General features: G+C 42.8%; 1 protein-coding gene across 4 annotated transcripts in view; it reads right to left on the bottom strand.

Annotated features, from left to right (window-relative positions):
- Positions 1-19,776, bottom strand: part of LOC144818378 (tight junction protein 2-like) — a 438,051-nt gene that overhangs the window by 235,724 nt on the left and 182,551 nt on the right. Inside the window, exon 1 of one of the 4 annotated variants that reach the window (XM_078675741.1) lies at positions 1,855-1,979. The exons of the other annotated variants lie outside the window; for them this stretch is intronic. Within the exon in view, the coding sequence (XP_078531867.1) occupies positions 1,855-1,878 (24 nt within the window). The 5' untranslated portion in view covers positions 1,879-1,979. Of the gene's footprint in view, positions 1-1,854; positions 1,980-19,776 lie in introns of those variants that run through there. 4 annotated transcript variants of the gene reach the window in all.

Below are 19,776 nucleotides of genomic sequence, written 5' to 3'. Positions count from 1 at the left end.
TCAATAGATCCATATACCCTTCTTTTTGTCCTTTCTAGATCCCATAAATATACAAGACAGTGATGGATGGAATGCTTGAATTAATCTCAGCCACTGGTTATTAGTCGGGCCACATCTCAAACCATTGTTATTTTGCACACCATGTCACCCATCTATAGCAAATCAGTCTTGACTCTGCTCCAATAGGAAAAGTACAGCCCAAACTGCCAGATCAAGTCCACCCTTCCTTGATTCAAGGCATCAGAAGAACATACTAAGCAGTCTTAAGAGCCAAGTCCTTTGCAAGAGCCAAGGAACATATGATATTTATTGAAGCCATCTCCCTCGATTTACCATTGCAGTTGATGTATCAATTACTAGGTCCTCCCAGACATTATGCACTCATTTGCTTGTACTGGCTCAGCAACTGGACAAAAAAAAGTTTGCTACGCACATCTGGCCTTCCAGCAAGAAATGAGATGTATTCTGCAGCTTTTTAAATTCCAAATATAAGTTGATCATTAAGCATATACAGTAGCAAGCAAATTCACAGTTCAGCTTGTACAATTTCCTTAATTCACCCTAAAACTTCCTTCGAACCCCACAAACCTCTTCTCTGCACCCTTTTCAAAATGTATAAGTTGCAGTCCTCAAACTTTTGAGTATCGTCTACGGAGTGTTTACATAGCGGTTATTTATATGTGTAGATTATGTATAGTGTTAAATAGTTTGCATGAATAAACTGGAACAAAACTTCCTAGAATTTAATATACTGTTGTAGTATGTACACACAGGTGGCCTTTGTGGGTCTGCATGCATTTATATCACATCTACAGAGGGGTGATGTGCACGAGAGCTTTTTTAAAGGTGTTGTCTCGCTCAAATTATGGGTACTGGGATGTGCTTAAATGTTGCCTGCTTGATGGTCGTTCGTGAAGGGTCTCAACAAGCACTGGGGTTGTTTTTTTGCAGTGAGGCAAGTATCTGCTGTCTCTTTGAAAGTCAAAGTGTCTCTACAAAGACAGTTAAAATCTGCATTCCTTTAGAATACAATTTTAAAAAAAGTCTTTTTTACAGGTTTACATCCACAGATTGCATGCTATCTCAAAAAATGTCCATGTGCTATATTCCTAAAACCCTGCATGAAAAATGGACCGCGTCTAAAACTTCAAGTTTTCCCTCGCTCATTTATTTTGAAAGCCTCTCTTCTACATGCCTCTAGTGGATATAGCATACTCTAAACAACATGCCTTTCTTAATCTCTCCTTCATGAAAACCACACCCCTGCAACCTAATATCTGTTCATTCCATTAACCATTTGCTTCTCACACCCCCTCTAATGATCACACCCAAGGCACTAATGTTCTACAAAGAAACTAGAGAAACTGCAGGATGTGGTTTCTTTGAGAGCACGAGACTAATCGCAATAACCAATGGATTGACTACGTTTAGGCTCCCAGCTAGTGTTACTCGCTGTAAATCACTTCCACCACTCGTCAGGGGTCGTCCGCCCTATATTAATGCAACTTCAATTCAAATCATTGTAGCTATCAAACATGATGTGGTGCCCTAACTGTACGAACCCCTGACCACTTACGAGTACACTTTGCTACTCCTGCACAGTCTGCCAACAACATAACGTTCAGAGATCGGCTTTTATAAACCAGACAAGTGCTTCTCAAAGTTTACTGTTTGCACCACGCTGGGAGACTCAGAAAAATTCACACATTATTATTCTCAGCAGCTTGCCTAAAGGAAAAGTTAAAAAAAAAACCTTCAGCTCTTCAAAACCACAAAGCAGGCGATGTGGTTGACCTCTGTCCGGTAGTATGTTTACTTTGGATAGCGAACATAAAAACACACACACATTCCTACCTGGTCTAGAAATCTGACCGCCATCTTGAAAGTCCTGCAGCCAGGTAAAAAGCTCGGATTTCTCCCACAGAACCAAGGGGTGTTTATTTACAGATGCGGCCCCGGCACTTCACGCCTGTCACCTCCTCCACACGCACTGGACTTTCATCCGGAAAACCTTTCCAGGAGATTTCCGTTCAAAGATGTCATTGTTGAAGAACGATGTCCACAGTAAAGTGTGGAGTTAAACGCACTTTGCAACAGAAAGTGCAGCAGTGCGAGTGCAGTAGAGCAAAATACGAGCCTCGCGCCGCTCTCTCCAGTCTGATGAAAGCTGTGAGAGGCCAGCCCTGCCCACCTCACCTACACACAAGAGGGCGCCCCACACCCAACAACTCAGTAACCTGATCAGCAAGACTCCAGAGATAACGAAAGCAACTACGATTGCTGTTTGCAGTAAACAATAGACGGAGCCAACTTGTAAAGCGCTTGAAAAACAGGTGAAATTGCAAAATCACTACTCCTGAATTTTCCGTCGGATTCATTGCAATGAATTGCTGCAGTCCAAGCAAATCTGAAAAAAATGCAAAAAGAACAGACTAATAAAACGACACCTTACAGGAGTAATTAATTGGGAGAAGGCCTGCTTGTGCACCAGCGCCAGCATACCTCATTGAGGAAGCTGTGTGAATTAAAAAATACTCTCCATTCATGAATTCATTCAACCTGTGTATATATATATTCTTAAGTAAACAGGATCATTTATTCCAGGGCTCTGACATAACCATGAGGAAAAGGTGTATAGCGTTGTATAAAACTTCTACATAAACAAGAAGACTGTTAACTTCAAAGGCACGTCTGGCAACATTTACATTAAACACACAATTCGCGTTCAGTAATGTAATCCGCGCTTGCAAATATGGCAGATTTCAACCATTTGTATGGCTTCTTATAAATTAGGGTGTCTTTTTCGTACAGGTCTGGGACTAACCGTAGGTATGGCGGTCTAGATTCCCCGAGTCTGATCACCGATCATCAATCAACCCGAATAGTTTCTAGTGGTTTACTGGTTAACGACAAGTAAACATACATGGTGATATACTATTAACAACAATCTATAGAGCCAGCTAGAGACTAGCAACAATCAACAGTCCAACAAACTAACCAGAAGCTTAGAAGCACAGCTCACTTCAGTTAGTTTGCAGTCCTTGTACTTCAAATTCCACACCTTAAATTAACAACATGACGCGTTCTGGTAGCCGTCATCAGGTGGCTTGTCGAAGGAGCACAGAACTAGATGCTAGCTAGTCAACGGAATCACCAATTACAGGCTAACTCTTGCAAAAAAAGCAGGGGCATGAAGAATAACAAAACACAAACAACAAGACGACAGAACTGGTGCACTACAACATCTGCTTATCTAGCTCAAAGAATTGATTAGAACGATCCTGCATCCAGTCCCTAGGCATCCCTTAGGCTTAGGACATATCTATAGCCAGGCATTAAGAGCCGTTCGAGTCCTGTAGGAAGAGTACATTGGGGACAGGGGAAAAGTAGGAGGTCTCTGCTATTCTATTAGTTTAATTTATCCCCCTTAAAAGACACACGTTTTTTTTTAAAACATTCCTACAATTACCATTGTACTTGATGCTGAAAGAAAAATATATCACCTGGGGAAACATAGGAGTCAAAAGGCTTCAGACTAGAAAGAAAACCCTGAGCTTTCCCATGCAACTCCACATATTCCCTGAACCTAGACCGCCACCGCCCTTCTGTCATGAGTCTATCCAGTGCGGCTTGCATGTTGTACAGAAACTGCCTCCAGATAAACAATCAAATTGCCCCTATGTAGTTTCAACTTTCCCTAACCACCACCTATGGCTTTCCCTTGGGCAGATCAGGAGAAGAATGTAGTTGTAAAGATTCCCTTTGAACTAGTATGCTTTGTTTAACTCAAAACACCAACTGCCATAGCACTCAATCAGCACTGGAACACCTGGAACAACTCCTTTCAGAATACAGCAGTCCTTATATTAAAACAAGCATTTGCAATGGAATAGGTCTCGCATTTTCGCAAGTTTGAGCTATTGGCATTGTGAATGACAATGCCTTTAATTTATGTTTTGGTTTTTAAAACATAAGTATAAGGCATTGTCATTTACAATACCAATAGCTCAAACCCGCGTAAATGCGAGACCCATTGCATTGCAAATACTCACCAGAACCAAGAGCGTGTGTCATTCATTTATCATCATGTGGAGCTAAATCCCATGACTTTACAAATACATACATCTTCTTTGTGGAAAGAATAAAAAAAGGAAAACAAGATAAGCAACGAAAATGTAATTATATTGTTTCTGTAACTTTTAATAAACAAGAATACTGCATTAGCTATTTTTGCCCATGTCTGGCCTATTCCTAAATTACTAGCCAGATGTCTAAGAGATAGTGAGATTTCAGTTTGAGCTGGCACCCACCACACCCCACACGCCCCTCTTACCTGCCACCTAGCTCCGCAGCTGTGGCCAGCACAGGATGCCCGTGGCCAGAAGATACAGAGGTATCCGAGGCTACAGGGCGGGTTCCGTGGCTACCTGGCTGCTGCACTCTTTGTAAGTCATGTGTAGTCACCCCCTGAGCCGCGCTGTGGGCGAGGAGGAGGCAAGCAAGGACAAGCCTTTCAAAAACACAGCAACAGACTCCAGCTGCAGGCAAAAATCCCCCCAGTAGCCACACGCCCACCAAGTGAACCGTCCAGACATTTCCCGCTGCCTTAAGTAATTGATATTGAGGCGTCCCCTTTAATTCATTTGAAGGATCCGATGTGGAAAGCAGCGCTGCTGCATGGAGCCTGCTGAAAATTAACTTGTCATTTCACAATGTGATTGATAAACTAAGCTAAGTTATGTTCGTGAACTTTGACAACCAACTAATTAATACAACTTAATATCTTCCAATTAGTATGTGCCCGTGACCATGCCCCGACTGTTGAAAACTTCAAGATAACGACTGTATATAGAGATAATGATATAATTATATAAGTGTTTTTTCTTCGTTATTACAATCTAAACAAACTAAGTTAATGGCGTTCATTAAGCCAACATCAGAAGAATGAAAGGTTTTGTTGGCCCTGCCTAAACTTTAGCATGCAACCGGCAGATCACGCGCAAACGTCAGCAGCTGCAGCGAGTGTATAACTCACTAACCGCCCTGGCACCTTTTTGCTCCCAATATTTGTCTTTGAGAGCCTATTTAGCAGCATTGCCTCATACACTTCGCTCTCAGACCTGGATTTTCCTTTCCACTGATGTAATATAAGACTGCAACTCCCAAAATTCACCGGGTCACTAAATGAACGTCCAGGACTGAAAACACGTACACCTGCAACAGTTCCAGCTTTTTGAGAAGCTAAGATAAACCCACTCAGCTACCTCGGCGTTTCAAATGTTACTTGCTTTGTGTTGGTCTGGTATCATGACGTCAGTTTGTCACATGGACTGTAACTTTCTGAATAGCAATCTCGTAATGTAGGCCTCTGATATCAGATTCCTCTGGACAGATGTCACTCATTGAATACAGGAAGCCCGTCATTTTGATCATAGCTACTCAGCTGATGTCACTCATCTGGACGCTGACGCTACTCATTTCGAACAGTGTTGTCACCAAGCCCTTTTACACCATGATGTCATGTTACTCATATGGACAATAAACGTCACTAATGTGGACCAGGGGTGCGCACTCATTTGCAAGAGGCGTGTCGCTCACTCGAGCATTTCTCCATACATACCTAAGTGGGTTAATCAATGTTCCTGCTGCATAAATCAGTATGCGGAAGTAAAGCAAGTAGCGGACAACACAATATTGAGGAAGCAGAGATCACACATGGCGTGGCTCCAAGGTGACAAGCGTGGTGTCAAAGAACCAAAGCCTCGGGCCGCCCATGCCAATGGATTGCAGAAGCGGTGTGTCGGCTCCCTTTCACTCTTGTATGCAGGGCGACCCTTGGCTGAGCAACGTTACAGGGTCCCTGGCACCGTTTCCACGCCGAGCCTTAATTAAATGAGCCTCAATTAAACACGCGCACAAAAAGGAGATAGGGTAAGTGAAAAGCACAAATGAATAAGCAATTACCAAAATGAAAAGCGAAACAAGCCCACGCAGCCCGGGGAGCCTGTGGAGGGAGAACACGCTCTTCATTTTGGTAATTGCTCATTCGTTTGTGCATTTGTGCTTTTCACTTTCCTTATCTCCTTTTTATGCGCATGTTTAATTAAGGCTCATTTTACCACCGAAGATGGAGCGGAGGGTGTCTCGTGCCCCTGCTTGCACCAGGGTCCCTGGCACCGCTTCTAACCAATGCATGTCTACATTATGTGGCAGGCGAGGCCCAGTGGGGGGTTGTGTAACTGTGTGTATGCCGGAAGACGCCAGGCGCCAGTCTTCCTGTCTTCTCGCACAATGGGCACTACTTTAATGCAGCCAGCCAATCAGAGGGGAAACGAGCAGCGCAGTGGGGAGACCAAGAGGGCAGAGCGCGTGCAAGAATGCGGCCCCACCGTGGAGGATTTTTATTTATTTATTATTTATTTATGCGTTTTTATATAGCGCGGACTTTACCCGAAGGCGTCAGAGCGCTTCACAGTAGGGTGGGCTCCGACTCCTCTGTGCACGTCAACAGGGTGGTTGCTACCTCGTGGGGACGTGCTGGTATCCAGGACGCTGTCTCCCCCCTGGGCTTAGCAATGCCTCCGCGGGCGCCGATGCTCGGCTTCTCTCCACCAGCCACACGCACGAGTAACAAGTAAAAAAGAAACTGAAAAATATACAAGCCGCGCGACGTGAGCGGTCTACGGCAGAAGCTCACGCGCGCAACCAAATCCCAAGGCGTGCGGTGACGCGCGCGACCCAATCCCAAGGCGCGCGTTGGAATACGGCTCTGCCATGCTTCTCAATCTGGGCGTGGCCATCTCTTGTCTCCACTCGTTGTCGGCTGAGCCGACAACTATAGTTCTCTGGCGAGAACGCGCTTCGCGCGCTTCTAGCCGAGACCTAAAAAGGGATTTATTGTATATTGATAATAAGAATCACAATGTTTAATGATCACATAAAAATACAGAATAAAAACAATTCAAAGGGTAACAAAGTGCCCTACAGAGATTGAAAAACACATTGAAAATACATGATTTCTACAATAAACATCTCATAATTGAAAAACAATACCACATGGAAGGAGCATGTATACAGCAGTCAAAGTATGCCTTTACAGAGTTAATTTGAAGCAAATGTAAACAAGGCAAAGAACAATTAATTCTGATCTTGTAAGGCCTTGAAGACTTGGCTCTTCAATCAATAAGTTTGTGTGCTGATCACTGTATCCTAAAGTATCTTACTGCGCCTAGACACCTTAGGGTATTAGCTGCGCATTAAAAATCCCATAAATAAATAAAATAAATAAATCTCTATGCTTCTTGTCCCAATTCAAAATTTAACACAACTTTCTGCATCAACGTGTTTCGGTGGGACTAAATGGATAAGACCACCTTTTTCAGGACTAACAAAGATATTCCTTCCTTATTCAGTATCAATCAGTCTATCTAATATAAAACATAATAAAAATAAAATTAAGAAAAACATATTTTTCTCAAATACATTAAACAAATCTTTTTTACACAGTTGTTTTATCTAAAAAAAAATCTATTTGAATTGAAACAAGAGGGGGAAAAAAAGGACCAACACTGTAAAAATACATACATATCCTGTAGGAGTGTTCCAATGCACGCACCCCATATCCCACGCGCCTGCATATCACTCAATTTAGGAGCAAAAGTCTACAAATTCCTTATATATTTAAATAAAAACTGGTTAGGGCTGATTGTGTAAGCACACCAATTTATATGCGAAGGCTTATATTATTGGATGGTCCTTATTCAATCTAGCTATGATCCCACACCAAAAGTGCCCAACATTTTGCACAGTCCAATTACCTTCTTTCAATTCGTGGTATTCTAAATAGCGGAATACATCCGATTAGATTGTTTTAGATAAAACTGTGTAAAAAAGATTTGTTTAATGTATTTGAGAAAAAGATGTTTTTCTTAATTTTATTGTTATTATATTTTGTTAGATACACCGATTGATACTGAATAAGGAAGGAATATCTTTGTTAGTCCTGAAGAAGGTGGTCTTATCCATTTAGTCCCACCGAAACGCGTCAACGCAGAAAATTGTGGTAAATTTGAATTGGGACAAGAAGCATAGAGATCAGAATTATTTGATCTTTGCCTCGTTTACATTTGCTTCAAATAACCTCTGTAAAGGTATACTTTGACTGCTCTATACATGCTCCTTCCATGTGGTATTGTTTTTCAATTATGAGATGTTTATTATAGAAATCATGTATTTTCAATGTGTTTTTCAATCTCCGTAGGGCACTTTGTTACCCTTTGAAATGTTTTCATTCTGTATTTTTATGTGATAATTCAACATTGGGATTCTTATTATCGATATATTAATAAATCCCTTTTTTTTAATATAAGGACTGCTGTATTCTGAATGAATTATTCCAAGTGTGACAGTGCTGATGGAGTGTTATGGCAGTTGGTGTTTTGAGTTAAACGAAGCATACTAGTTCAAAGGGAATCTTTACAACTACATTGTTGATTTTGGTGCTCTGTCCCTTTAGACTTTAAGAGCCCCTCACCTTGTTTACAAGATCTGGAGAAGAGACCTACAAAAATGGTTAAGTCACACAACACCAATGTAAGTAGTCTTACAGCACACCAAGGCTCGTGAAGGTGAGGGCAGCATCAAGAAAGAACACAACAAATGTCGGAGGGTGATTAGAAGTTGCTAGACACTAGCCAAAATCTTGGAAAACTGTGCCAAGGTGCAGGTGAGCCAATTCATGAAAAAAGACTATCTGGTCAACAATTCCAATCCCAGGTTCAGGGCTGGTCAGAGAACAGAAATAGCCATTCTGCAAATAACCAATGATGCACTCTGAATCTTGGACAATAGGGACTCATGCTTTTTTATTCACTGTGGTCTCTCAACGGCTTTCTATACTGTCAACCATGAAATCCAAATCCACACCCTCACCCTAAAATATAGCCCAGGTTTTGGAGGAAAAGTACAAACTGGTTCACAACATACCTAGAGAATTGCTTATGCTTGGTGAAGGTGAGGCGTGCTCTGCCATACACTGTAGATGTCTCCTGTGGTGTCCCACAAGGATCTGTGCTAGGCTCCACTCTGTTTAATCTCTACCATGACCTGCTAGGTACTCTCTTAATGGACTTTTATGTATCTTTTCACCAATAAGCCAATGACACCCAACTTTACTCGAAAGTTGCAGCCTCTGCTGACACAATTATTGGTAACAACACTTGATAAATTCAGTTCTGGATGAACTCCCACTATCTCAAGCTTAAGCCACATAAACAGAGTCCCTTCTCTTTTCGCCACAAAAATCTTCTTTGCCTATTCTAGTGTGGCTATGTTCCACTAATATCCTTGACCTTGTCTTTGACTGCAATGTATACCAAATCTATTGGTTTCACTCTGAATAGCAGTAAGAATCTCGCTCATCACATCAATCTTGCCAGTAAAAATGCTAACTACCGACTTAAACTCGTTTATGGGCTCAAACCCTTCCTTCCTGAGCAAGAACTTAAAAGGAGTTATACAAGCCTTGGTCCTTTCTAGACCCAACTACTGGAGCACTACTGTTCCCGGCATTTCTAAAACTCATCTAGCCCTCATCAAAGCCCAATTGAATGCTGCTGCTCGCCTGTCCACAGAAACAGGTTGTAGAAGTGAGATATCTTATCGGTCTCACTGGTGCAGGGACACCCTTTGTCTTCAGGTTCAGTAAATGAGGATCGACACTGGAGTGGAACAAAACACAGGTTTATTACGTTTCATGAGATGAGTTTCATCACTCAGACACTGCAAGTGCCGGAGGGAGGGGGCTAACATGTACAAGTTCAAACATGGCATTTATACTTTTCGGTGCCTCGTGAACCACATTGAAACCACTTCCTCATTGTTACATATGCTTACCCAACCCCTTGCATAACCCCTTTGTATAATGCTTACATGCTGAACTGTGGAATCCTGATAAACCCCTACCCACGTCATCTTTGTAGATAGGCAAGGGAGGTTACAAGCGTTGGTGGGCAAACAGATTAGACATCTGTGCACGTAGGCCCTTCGGAAGGGCAGGACTGCTTACTCTGACACAAGCATTATCAGTATGACCAGCTTTCAGTGACCACGTAACTTCTGACTTTATGATAGTCCCCGCAGAAACACAAAAATGGGGGCTGGTAGACCAAATGGAAGAGGAGGAGAGGCTAACTTAACAAAATAATTTTTTTACCGTTCAACAAGGTCACTGCAACAATATCTCTGCCCGGTTGTCTCTAGGCTGAGATCCTACAGAAAGTACACCCATGTACAAAAAGACCTTGATTGTTCACCAGACAATCTCCATACTAAAATCTGAAGCTTTGCGGCAGGTTCATCAGATTCGGAGCACTGACTCTTCTTTAAGTCCCTGCATTCAAGAAAATGTGCATCTTAAGTCATTCATTCTAAGGCTCTGTGCCTAAAATTTGGACCTCACTTCCCTCTCACATCTGCACCATATCCTCACATCCACAGTTAAAAAAAACAAATACTTTTATGATTAAACTATTCCCAAAAATCATTGATGCCTAGTTCAGAGCGTAGTTTCAGTTGTTTCAACATTGCACAGCATTGTTTGACCATTGCCAGATATCTCCAGTACATGCGTATGCTCTCCTTTTATAGATATATTGTAACTTATGAAGTTCCCAGCTCTTCAGGGTCTTTTCCCTCACTGATTATCGTTTTCCTGTATGGACTGATTTTCTTTGTATACGTCTGCACTTATTTATATAGTGCTCCGACGCTCAGTGCCTTTAAAACGGTATACAAAAAAGCTGTATAAATAAATATATAAAAGATCACTAGGAAATCAGGAAGCTAAAGTACTCTATTGGTTTTTGTGCAGCACTTCCTGTCCCTTTGCATTATATCTCTAAGACTACCAGCTGTCATTACATCCAATTTTAATGGGACTTGTTTTATCAACCTCAGAATACCAACAGCCTAGGAGGTTCCATCTAGTTTAGAATCTATGATATACAGATCTCTGCAGGGGATGCATTAAGATCAAGAGTCCAATCATCTTTCTTACCGCCTACTGGAGTGGAGAAACACGGAAACATCAGATGGCCTTCAAAGATTTTTGACGGTGTTGAGAGAATACACTGAAATAGCAAACACTACAAAACTAACCACTGCTTGCCGCAGGTAACTGTATGGCTCCCCAAACACAACTTAGCAAATTATGAAGTCCTTTAAGGGACCTTCTGGATTTGAAATGACTGGCCTCGCTGCACATATCCTTGGGTCAGGAAGTAATGCGGGGTAGGGGCCCGCTGCAGAGAGATGAGCCCTTGTAGAGGGGCATTTCACATAACCTTATGAGCAAGAAAGAGGAGTAGGTTTTTCTAGAGGGTCTTGTGAATGAGGACCAGGACTTTAAACCAACCACTGTAGTGATAGATAACCATGCTGCCGAATGCATGGTGCATTTTGTAATACATTTACTAAATAATGGACCTGCCAAACAGCCATTGTCTAGATCGTTTAAGTTAACTGAGATGACGGCCAAGTAGGCCAGCCTATTGAGATTTTGCATTGTCAAGCCATGCAGTTCACCCAGGCTCCCACCACTATGAGGGCACAGACTGGTCCTTGGGCTTCATGAGGAGGGAACGAGAAAGACGAATGCAACACGCCTTTGCAGTTTGAAAATTTCACGAAAAGCTGAAGTAAGAAGACAAATTAAATAATAACATCTACTTGGGAAGTAATATACGAGAGACTGGGTCAGTGATGAATACATTTCTATAGAAGATGCTCACCAAAAATGTTCTCAACAACAGATGCCCGTCTGTCCGCTTTTGCCAGTGATGAGGCGCAACCTATGGGCAATGTATCTGTGATGAAGTGTGATGCAGACGATTCAAGCAGTCTAGCGAAAAACGCTGACTGCCAGATGTGCAAGGCTGCATTTCCCATGATTCCATTCTACAAGTTACTACGACTTCATGAAACTAACAGAAGCACACAGGGCTTTAAATGTGTCCCATTAATAAGACAAAATGCTACAAATGCTCCACAGTGACTCGAGCGCCTAGGACGCCTTTGAAACTCCAGTTATCAAAGATCAGCACAACATCAAATCGGACATCAACATTTAAATTTTATTTTAATGACAATTTTGCTCCCTTCACATATTGTTTAACTTTTGTCTCCTTTCTTCCACTGGTAAAACTATGCATTTAGGGTAAATCATAAATGTGCACCAGTTATTCTGGTGCACAGCCTGATTAACAACCTCTTCTTCCATTTCGACTCAGGAGATAAACTCACACTGGTGCATGCTCGGCAGTGAACTTTAGCAGCCGCTAGTAACTATGGCTCTGCGCTGCAACACAAATTGTTAACATGATTGGCTGTCTCAGCAGCAAGGCCAAGGACTGGATTAGTAGGGAGAAGAGTGCTGAAGCTTGCACTATCGTGAAGAACTTCAGTGTCCAGTGCCTCACAATCCTGCACCAGTTTTGGTCAAAGCAAGAGCTGGCTAGATTTCGGCAGCTACTTTTACACTGCAGCATCCAGATTGTGCCAAGGCCCAGTGCTCCAACGCCTGCAAGCAGTGCCCCAACATTTTCTATGGCTGCTGTGCTGAGCCGCAGCCTCAGTTGGAGGGAGTGATCCAGGGGAATTTGATACTCTAGTGCAGCACTAGAAAGGTGCAATATCATGAAGCGCTGCACTCAAGATTCTCCGTGCACAAGCCATAAAATGAAGTGTATGCACACTGGGGGACTGGGTGCAGGGCACGCTCTTTTGTTTAGACCTGGCTGAGTATGGTCAAAGGGTGGGTCCTGCAGGTCTGCGGCGAAGGAGATCAGGCCCATCGCATGACTAGAGGCCATTCCCACTGTGGTGAACTCAGTCAAAGGCTTTAACCAGTTTACTTGAGGTGAGGTGGACCGGCCACAAGTCACGCCAAGTAGACACTTTGGGCAAAGCCAAAGTATTCCATAACAAAAACTCAAAAATAACAGACACAGCTTTGCTAATGGACAGTCATGGTGGTTTAGCAAAATCATAAAATAACTTTAAAAAGCCAGGCAAATTTCCCTAAATGTTCTTCATTAAAGGGACACTACACTTCTGATACAGAACCTGAGAAATCACATAAGCAGTCCACATATGGCGATATTTGCAGCTAGAACGCCCAATGGACTACTCACAATTTCACATCACAGATTACATCATTGACATTAGTGTGAACACAAGACACTATGGACATAACTGATGACTTCACTGAATCCCCAAACAATTTCTCTTTCAAACATCTGCGAAGCAACAGTGGGAATAAAGGAGTATTTCTAGATCAATGCTTTGTACAAGGTTGGCAATGCAAACGTCAACTATAATATTGTGTTGAAGGTAATTATAGCTCATAAGTAGATTTATATTTTGCATGTACATATTTTCTGAAATGACGATCAAAGAGATCGCTGGAAACAAAGTATTTCATCATCACGGACATCAATGCACCAGAGATGCTACCAGTGAGTACCACTTTCCACATAACAGCCTTTTCTTCTACATGTAACCATTGAGGAAACTGTAGGTTTAAAGGGATAATGTAGTCTTCCTTCTACAATTCATGTCTACGATAATGTCTTTCTCCATACTTTCGTTCAAATGTCATCTAATTGCTAACAAATGCATTAGTTGTTTAGTCCTGGACAGTGCTTAATTTGTGAAAGAGCACCAGTACCTGAAGCTCTGCTCGGATGCCCGCAGCCACTGCACTTAAACATCGACGTGCAAAATGGCAAAGCTTGTAGTCTTAAATCCACTTAATGCTTTTATAATACACTACCTGACACACACTGACCCTATATAACTCTTGTAGGTGCCAGCATTCTCCCTATGTGACTTTTTTTCGTCTTTCTCGGTCTCTGTATTTCAGATGTGTGTGTTTTTCCCGCTCTTGCGCACAGTATGTATCTGATGCAGGAAAATCAGTGCCGTCCCCAAAAAAGACCTGGTTTCCCCCACCGCAACCACCAGCTCAAATTAAGCATTGGTCCCAGACCTTCAGGTCTTCTGGGCACAGTCAAAGATTCTGCACTGTGGACTTTGGATAAAGGTGCAGTGGGCAGGGGGCCCGTATGAAGATTGGAACCTGTGACCACAGCCCGTTGTACACGGCCAACAGCCAAATCCAGTGCTTGTGATGTAAGGTACATTTAGCACTTTGAGCATAGTCGTGAACCGAATCAAAGAGGACACAATGTTACCTTTCTATACTACATTCAAATTATCTGTGGTGCCATTTGTAGGAAGAAAAGTAGTGAATTAGGGAGATTTATGGCTTCACAACTGTCCATACTGGACACTTTCAGTATTTTTCAGGTTTTGGATTGTAAGCATAATGTTGCTTCTTCTGAAGCTTTTTGTAGTATTTTATACAGTTTTCTAAAACACGATATTTTAATATGGGTAGAAACATTCAACTTCATTTTAACACAGGTTTTCAGTAAAGTAAAGACGTAAAGTGCTTTGACACCCTATACTGGTAGAACTCTACCAATTTAGAGTATAATAATAGCGCTCTAAAAGAAATGAAATATTTGTGAGACGGGCTAAGGAGTGATTAGGGGTACCGTTGAAGGTGGTGGTGAGGGAATCCGGGGAGAATGAGGTCATTGGAGGGTGCCAACAATAATTGTCACAAATGGCGCCAGCAGCACTAAAGGCGGCCCTGTGTTGGAGATTACGGTTTTGTAAAGTCTCGAAAATCCATTTTTTCTTATGCCATCTATGATTAATATTGCCTCCAAAAGGGCTATATTCCAGGTTTTAGGTGTTTGCTTAATTATGGAGGATAAGTTTATCAAAGACAATACCAGCTTTACCAAAACAGTCCCCAAATAGGGATTCGGAAGCTCAAAGCTCTATCTAAGCACAGAGAAGGTTGTATTTCTCAATATAGATACTCTAAAAAGCCATGGCATCGCCTGTAGATGACGGAGGATTTTCCAGTTCGAAGCTCTTAGGACGGGCACGGTTCCTCAAAATTGTATTCAATGTCTACGGTATATTCTCCACCTCTGGTATTTTCAATGGGTAACTATCTTTTAGGAAATCTGCGGAAACATTACCTCCCAAAGTGTGGCTGTGTGACTTACAGGTACCATTCTGCAATGTGACCCCTCTTTGTCTGGGACATGTTTGGCTAAGAGCAACGATTTCCCATCCTTCGAGGGAATGAACAGAGCAGAAAACATTGTTTAGGTAATATCTCCGGGTAGGCATCATGCATTTTCACAACACCACAGTTGCATTTCAAGGCCCCAGGAAAAAAACATTTCGTTATCTCAAGCTTGCACATTTATTTATTTTTAATTTCTCTATTAAAAAAACGCTGCACAATGAAGGAAAAGGGTTTGTTATCTGCACTGCACACAGGGTAGAGCCCATTGTTTTAGTGAAACGGAAAATTAAGTCGGTGCCTTATGAATCAGTCTATATTAATGCCACACATTGATGTGTAATTTTATAAAATAAACAGCAACGTACGACTCAAAGAAATAAGTTGCCCTGTATCAACTTGATAACTGAAAAAAGTACGGTTTCTCTGCAACTTATCCTTAATCTATATAAATCCAGATAGCCACTAGAACACACCCTCTGTAAGAGCGTTGCATCACACTATAAACACTTTATCTGGAACCTACAATGTACAATAAGTATAAAAGAATACCACACAATACATTCATCTTACAGCCCCAGTCCTAGCTTCCTACACCCAGTTTGAGAGAGAGAGCTCAGCTTTTGCTTATTTATTGGCAACAGAAAACAGTGTGCATAACTACCGAGCTAGAAGCAGCCACTGTGTGGGCTTCTGACTGCGTTTTATCTGTCCTCGAAGGGCTAAAAATCCTGACGATTCAAAAAAGAAAAACAGTAATGCATCCGAGGAACTGCTACATTGAAACACAAAGTATAAACACTGTCAGCTTACAGGAGACACAAATAAATAGAGGCTGCAGAACAATAACACGCATTCACAAAGCCAATCGTCTGACAGCTTTTGGATTACCCTGTGTTGCTATCAGCTTTTGGGTTTTGTCAATGCTTGCTTTGTCATAGTTTTTTAAAACCTTATTGTTGCAGAAGCTGTTGGGACCTTTTCGATCTAAAAATTAAAAAAATACATTACTAAAATCAAGAATTTTTTGGGGGGTCGCAAACCGCACGCATTGCCATTGTAGCCCCAAGCACTTAAGAGGAAATACTTTATGTGTGGCTGTGCTCCTAGTGAATGTTAGAATGCCATCAATCACAGGGAAGTAAGCCTATGGCTGAATCGGGTGGACCCTTTGCTCCATGTTGTATGCAGCATCGGGAAAAGAAGAACCACTGGCAATGCCAACAGTTCTCGCCTATACAAGAGTTGTTGGCTTTGTCTAGGTCTTTTAACCATGTTGTAGAGCCGTGCTGCTGCTTTGCAGCACGGCTAAAAGTCAGAAAAATGCACAATGACGTGATCAGTGTTGATCACATCATAGCACTTTTTTTTTTTTCATACAGCGGGTGGTGGTGGGCAACATGGACAATGGGGGGGAAGGGCAATGGCGACAACGGAAGAGAGGGAACCTGCAACATGGACAAAGAGGGTAAAACAAATAACACTATGACCCAACCAGTGCTGGATGCATCATATCGCTTTTTGTTTTCATATTGAGGGTATGAAGTGGGAGGAAAGAAGCAACACGGATAACTAAAGAGACAGTAGGAAAGTGGGAGTTAAAAAGCAACACGGCCAACGGGAGGGTGGGAAGGAAGAAGCAACATGGCCAGCGGGAGGGTGGGAGGGAAGAAGCAACACGGCCAACGGGAGGGTGGGAGGGAAGAAGCAACACGGCCAACGGGAGGGAAGAAGCAACACAGCCAAAGGGAGGGTGGGAGGGAAGAAGCAACACAGCCAAAGGGAGGGTGGGAGGGAAGAAGCAACACAGCCAAAGGGAGGGTGGGAGGGAAGAAGCAACACAGCCAACGGGAGGGTGGGAGGGAAGAAGCATCACAGCCAACGGGAGGGTGGGAGGGAAGAAGCATCACAGCCAAAGGGAGGGTGGGAGGAAAGAAGCAACACAGCCAACGGGAGGGTGGGAGGGAAGAAGCAACACAGCCAACGGGAGGGTGGGAGGGAAGAAGCAACACAGCCAACGGGAGGGTGGGAGGGAAGAAGCAACACAGCCAACGGGAGGGTGGGAGGGAAGAAGCAACACAGCCAACGGGAGGGTGGGAGGGAAGAAGCAACACAGCCAACGGGAGGGTGGGAGGGAAGAAGCAACACGGCCAACGGGGGGGTGGGAGGGAAGAAGAAAAACGGCCAAAGGGAGGTGGGAGGGAAGAAGCAACACGGCCAAAGGGAGAGTGGGAGGGAAAAGCAACAAGGCCAAAGGGAGGGAGGGAGGGAAGAAGTAACAAGGACAACGGGAGGGAAGAAGCAACGCGGCCAACTGGAGGGTGGGAGGGAAGAAGCAACACAGCCAGCGGGAGGGTGGGAGGAAAGAAGCAACACGACGAATGGGAGGGTAGGAGGAAAGAAGAAACACGGCCAATGGAAGGGTGGAGGGAAAAAGCAACACAGACGAAAGAAGGAATGATGGCAAGCAACATGGACCATGACAAACGGGCGAAGAAGAAAGAAAATTAGTACCTCAATTTCAGCGCAAGCAGCGGAAGGACACTAATCAAAATGAAGCAATTAGTACTTGGTCCATGCTCCACACTAAGAAGAGGAAGTGAAACTGGCACACACTGGCCAAACAGGAGGCAGCAAATAAGACTGATAATGAAGCCAACAAATGGTAGGCAATGGGCAGGCTCAAAACCCCCTTTAGTAAACAAAATCTCTTGTGACAGTGCTTGTGTGCGGTCTTAGGTGAGACCGAAGGATATAAATGACAATTACAGATCCATGTATCAAGAAGGCTTAATGAAAGCCCCAGCAAATAAGCATATGTTACATATATATTCAGTAGAATCAAAAAGTCTTGGCTCAGATCTGACCTAACAATGGGAAAAAATTCATAACGCACAAGATATTCAGTATTGAGAAAAAAAGTGGCAGGACATAAGTTAATGAGAAGCCAGTTCCAGTGTACAAAACTAAAGCATTCTCTTGAGAGTTTGTCTTTCATGTCACACCGACTGGGGAAAATAATTACGGGTTAGGTCATAAACATGTGTGACAATTCTGAATTGAAAATGTAAATTACTTAATTTAGTTAATGCAGCCATTGGATGCTTTGCAACTTTGATTAAACAGTCACATACGCATTACTTCTCACAAACCTTCTTAAACCACTGTGTTTCGGAAAAACTACATACAAAACTTAAATACAGGCTAAATAATAAACAGGGCTTAATAGAAATGGGACTTCCCTTCTGCCCCTTCCCAACATGAATGGAGAAACCTGTCTTTCCAGCTAAGGAAGGTTGCACAGGTGTGGTCTGTCTTTCTTTCCAGGATAAGCTTGTTTGTTATTAGTGTATGGCTGTTCATGCAATGGCAATTTAGACCTCGCTTGCTATTCTTTCCAGGCAATTGCCCTACAATAGCTAAATGCAAGACAGGCCTTTCTCTTTAGTTGCAACAAAACGGCCATTTCTGTTTCACACACTGTAAAATGCAATTAAAGTAAGTAAAACAAGTAAATGGCTATTAATTAATTACTTGCTTTTATCAAACTTACATTTCCCTCTCTAACAAGCACTGGCAATTAATGCCAATAGGCCTGGCTTATAACTAAAGGTGCCTCTTCAGAGACTGATAAGTATAGGAAATATAACTCTAAGTCATCATACAAGCCCTCTGTCACTCATCATTGAGCTCAAACATACATTCACCCACCAATTGACTCATTCTAGCATTCAACCACTAACCAATCCACAGTAAAACAGACACAAACTCAACAAGGATGAGCAAGATAAATTAAAAGATTAAAGATAAACAAGCATTGGTAAAGTCAATAAGTTTTGCCTAAATATGTTTTAACAATGTTGTACACCAGAGTGGTTGCTGTTCTGCATGGCTAAAACTTAGTAGGGTAAAGGGGAGTGGCGTGGAGAGGAGTGTCATAAAGTGGAGTGGAGTGGAGTGAAATGGAGGTGCGTAGAGAGGCGTACAGTAGAGTTGTATGGCGTAGAGAGGAGTTGAGTGACGTAGAGAGGAGTGAAATGGAGTGTCATGGAGTAGCGTACAGTGTTGTGGGGTGTTGTGCAGAGATTAGAGTGGCATAGAATGAAAGGGCATAGAGTTGAGTGGCGCAGAGGGGAGCACAGTGTCAGACTTGAGTACACTGTTGGAGTGGCATAGAGTGTCTTGAAGTGGTGTAGAGCAGAGCGGAGTGGTGTAGTAGAATGGTGTACAGCAAAGTAGATTGGCAAAGTGGCATGGTAGAGTGGAGTAGTGTGCCATAGAACAGAGTGGAGAGAAGTGGCATGGAGCAGCAAAGAGGGAGTTGGGTAGAGCTCTGTAAAGTGGAGTAGTGTCGTAGAATGGCATAAAGTGGAGTAGAGTGTGGTACAATGGAGTGACAGAGTGCAATAAAGTGTCAGTGGAGCAGAGTTTAATGGAGTGGAGTATCGTGGAGCAACATGTCGTGGAGCATCGTAGAGTGTTGTATCGTGAAGCGTTGTGGAGAATTGTAGAGTGTTGCTTCATGGAGTATCGTGGAGCATAGTAGAGTGGAGTGTTGTATCGTGGAGCATAGTAGAGTGATGTGTTGTATCGTGGAGTGTCGTGGAGAA

The sequence above is a fragment of the Lissotriton helveticus genome, chromosome 2_1 (assembly GCF_964261635.1).
Source record: "Lissotriton helveticus chromosome 2_1, aLisHel1.1, whole genome shotgun sequence".
Classification (NCBI taxonomy): domain Eukaryota; kingdom Metazoa; phylum Chordata; class Amphibia; order Caudata; family Salamandridae; genus Lissotriton; species Lissotriton helveticus.
This window is presented reverse-complemented; position numbering and strand designations above follow the sequence as displayed.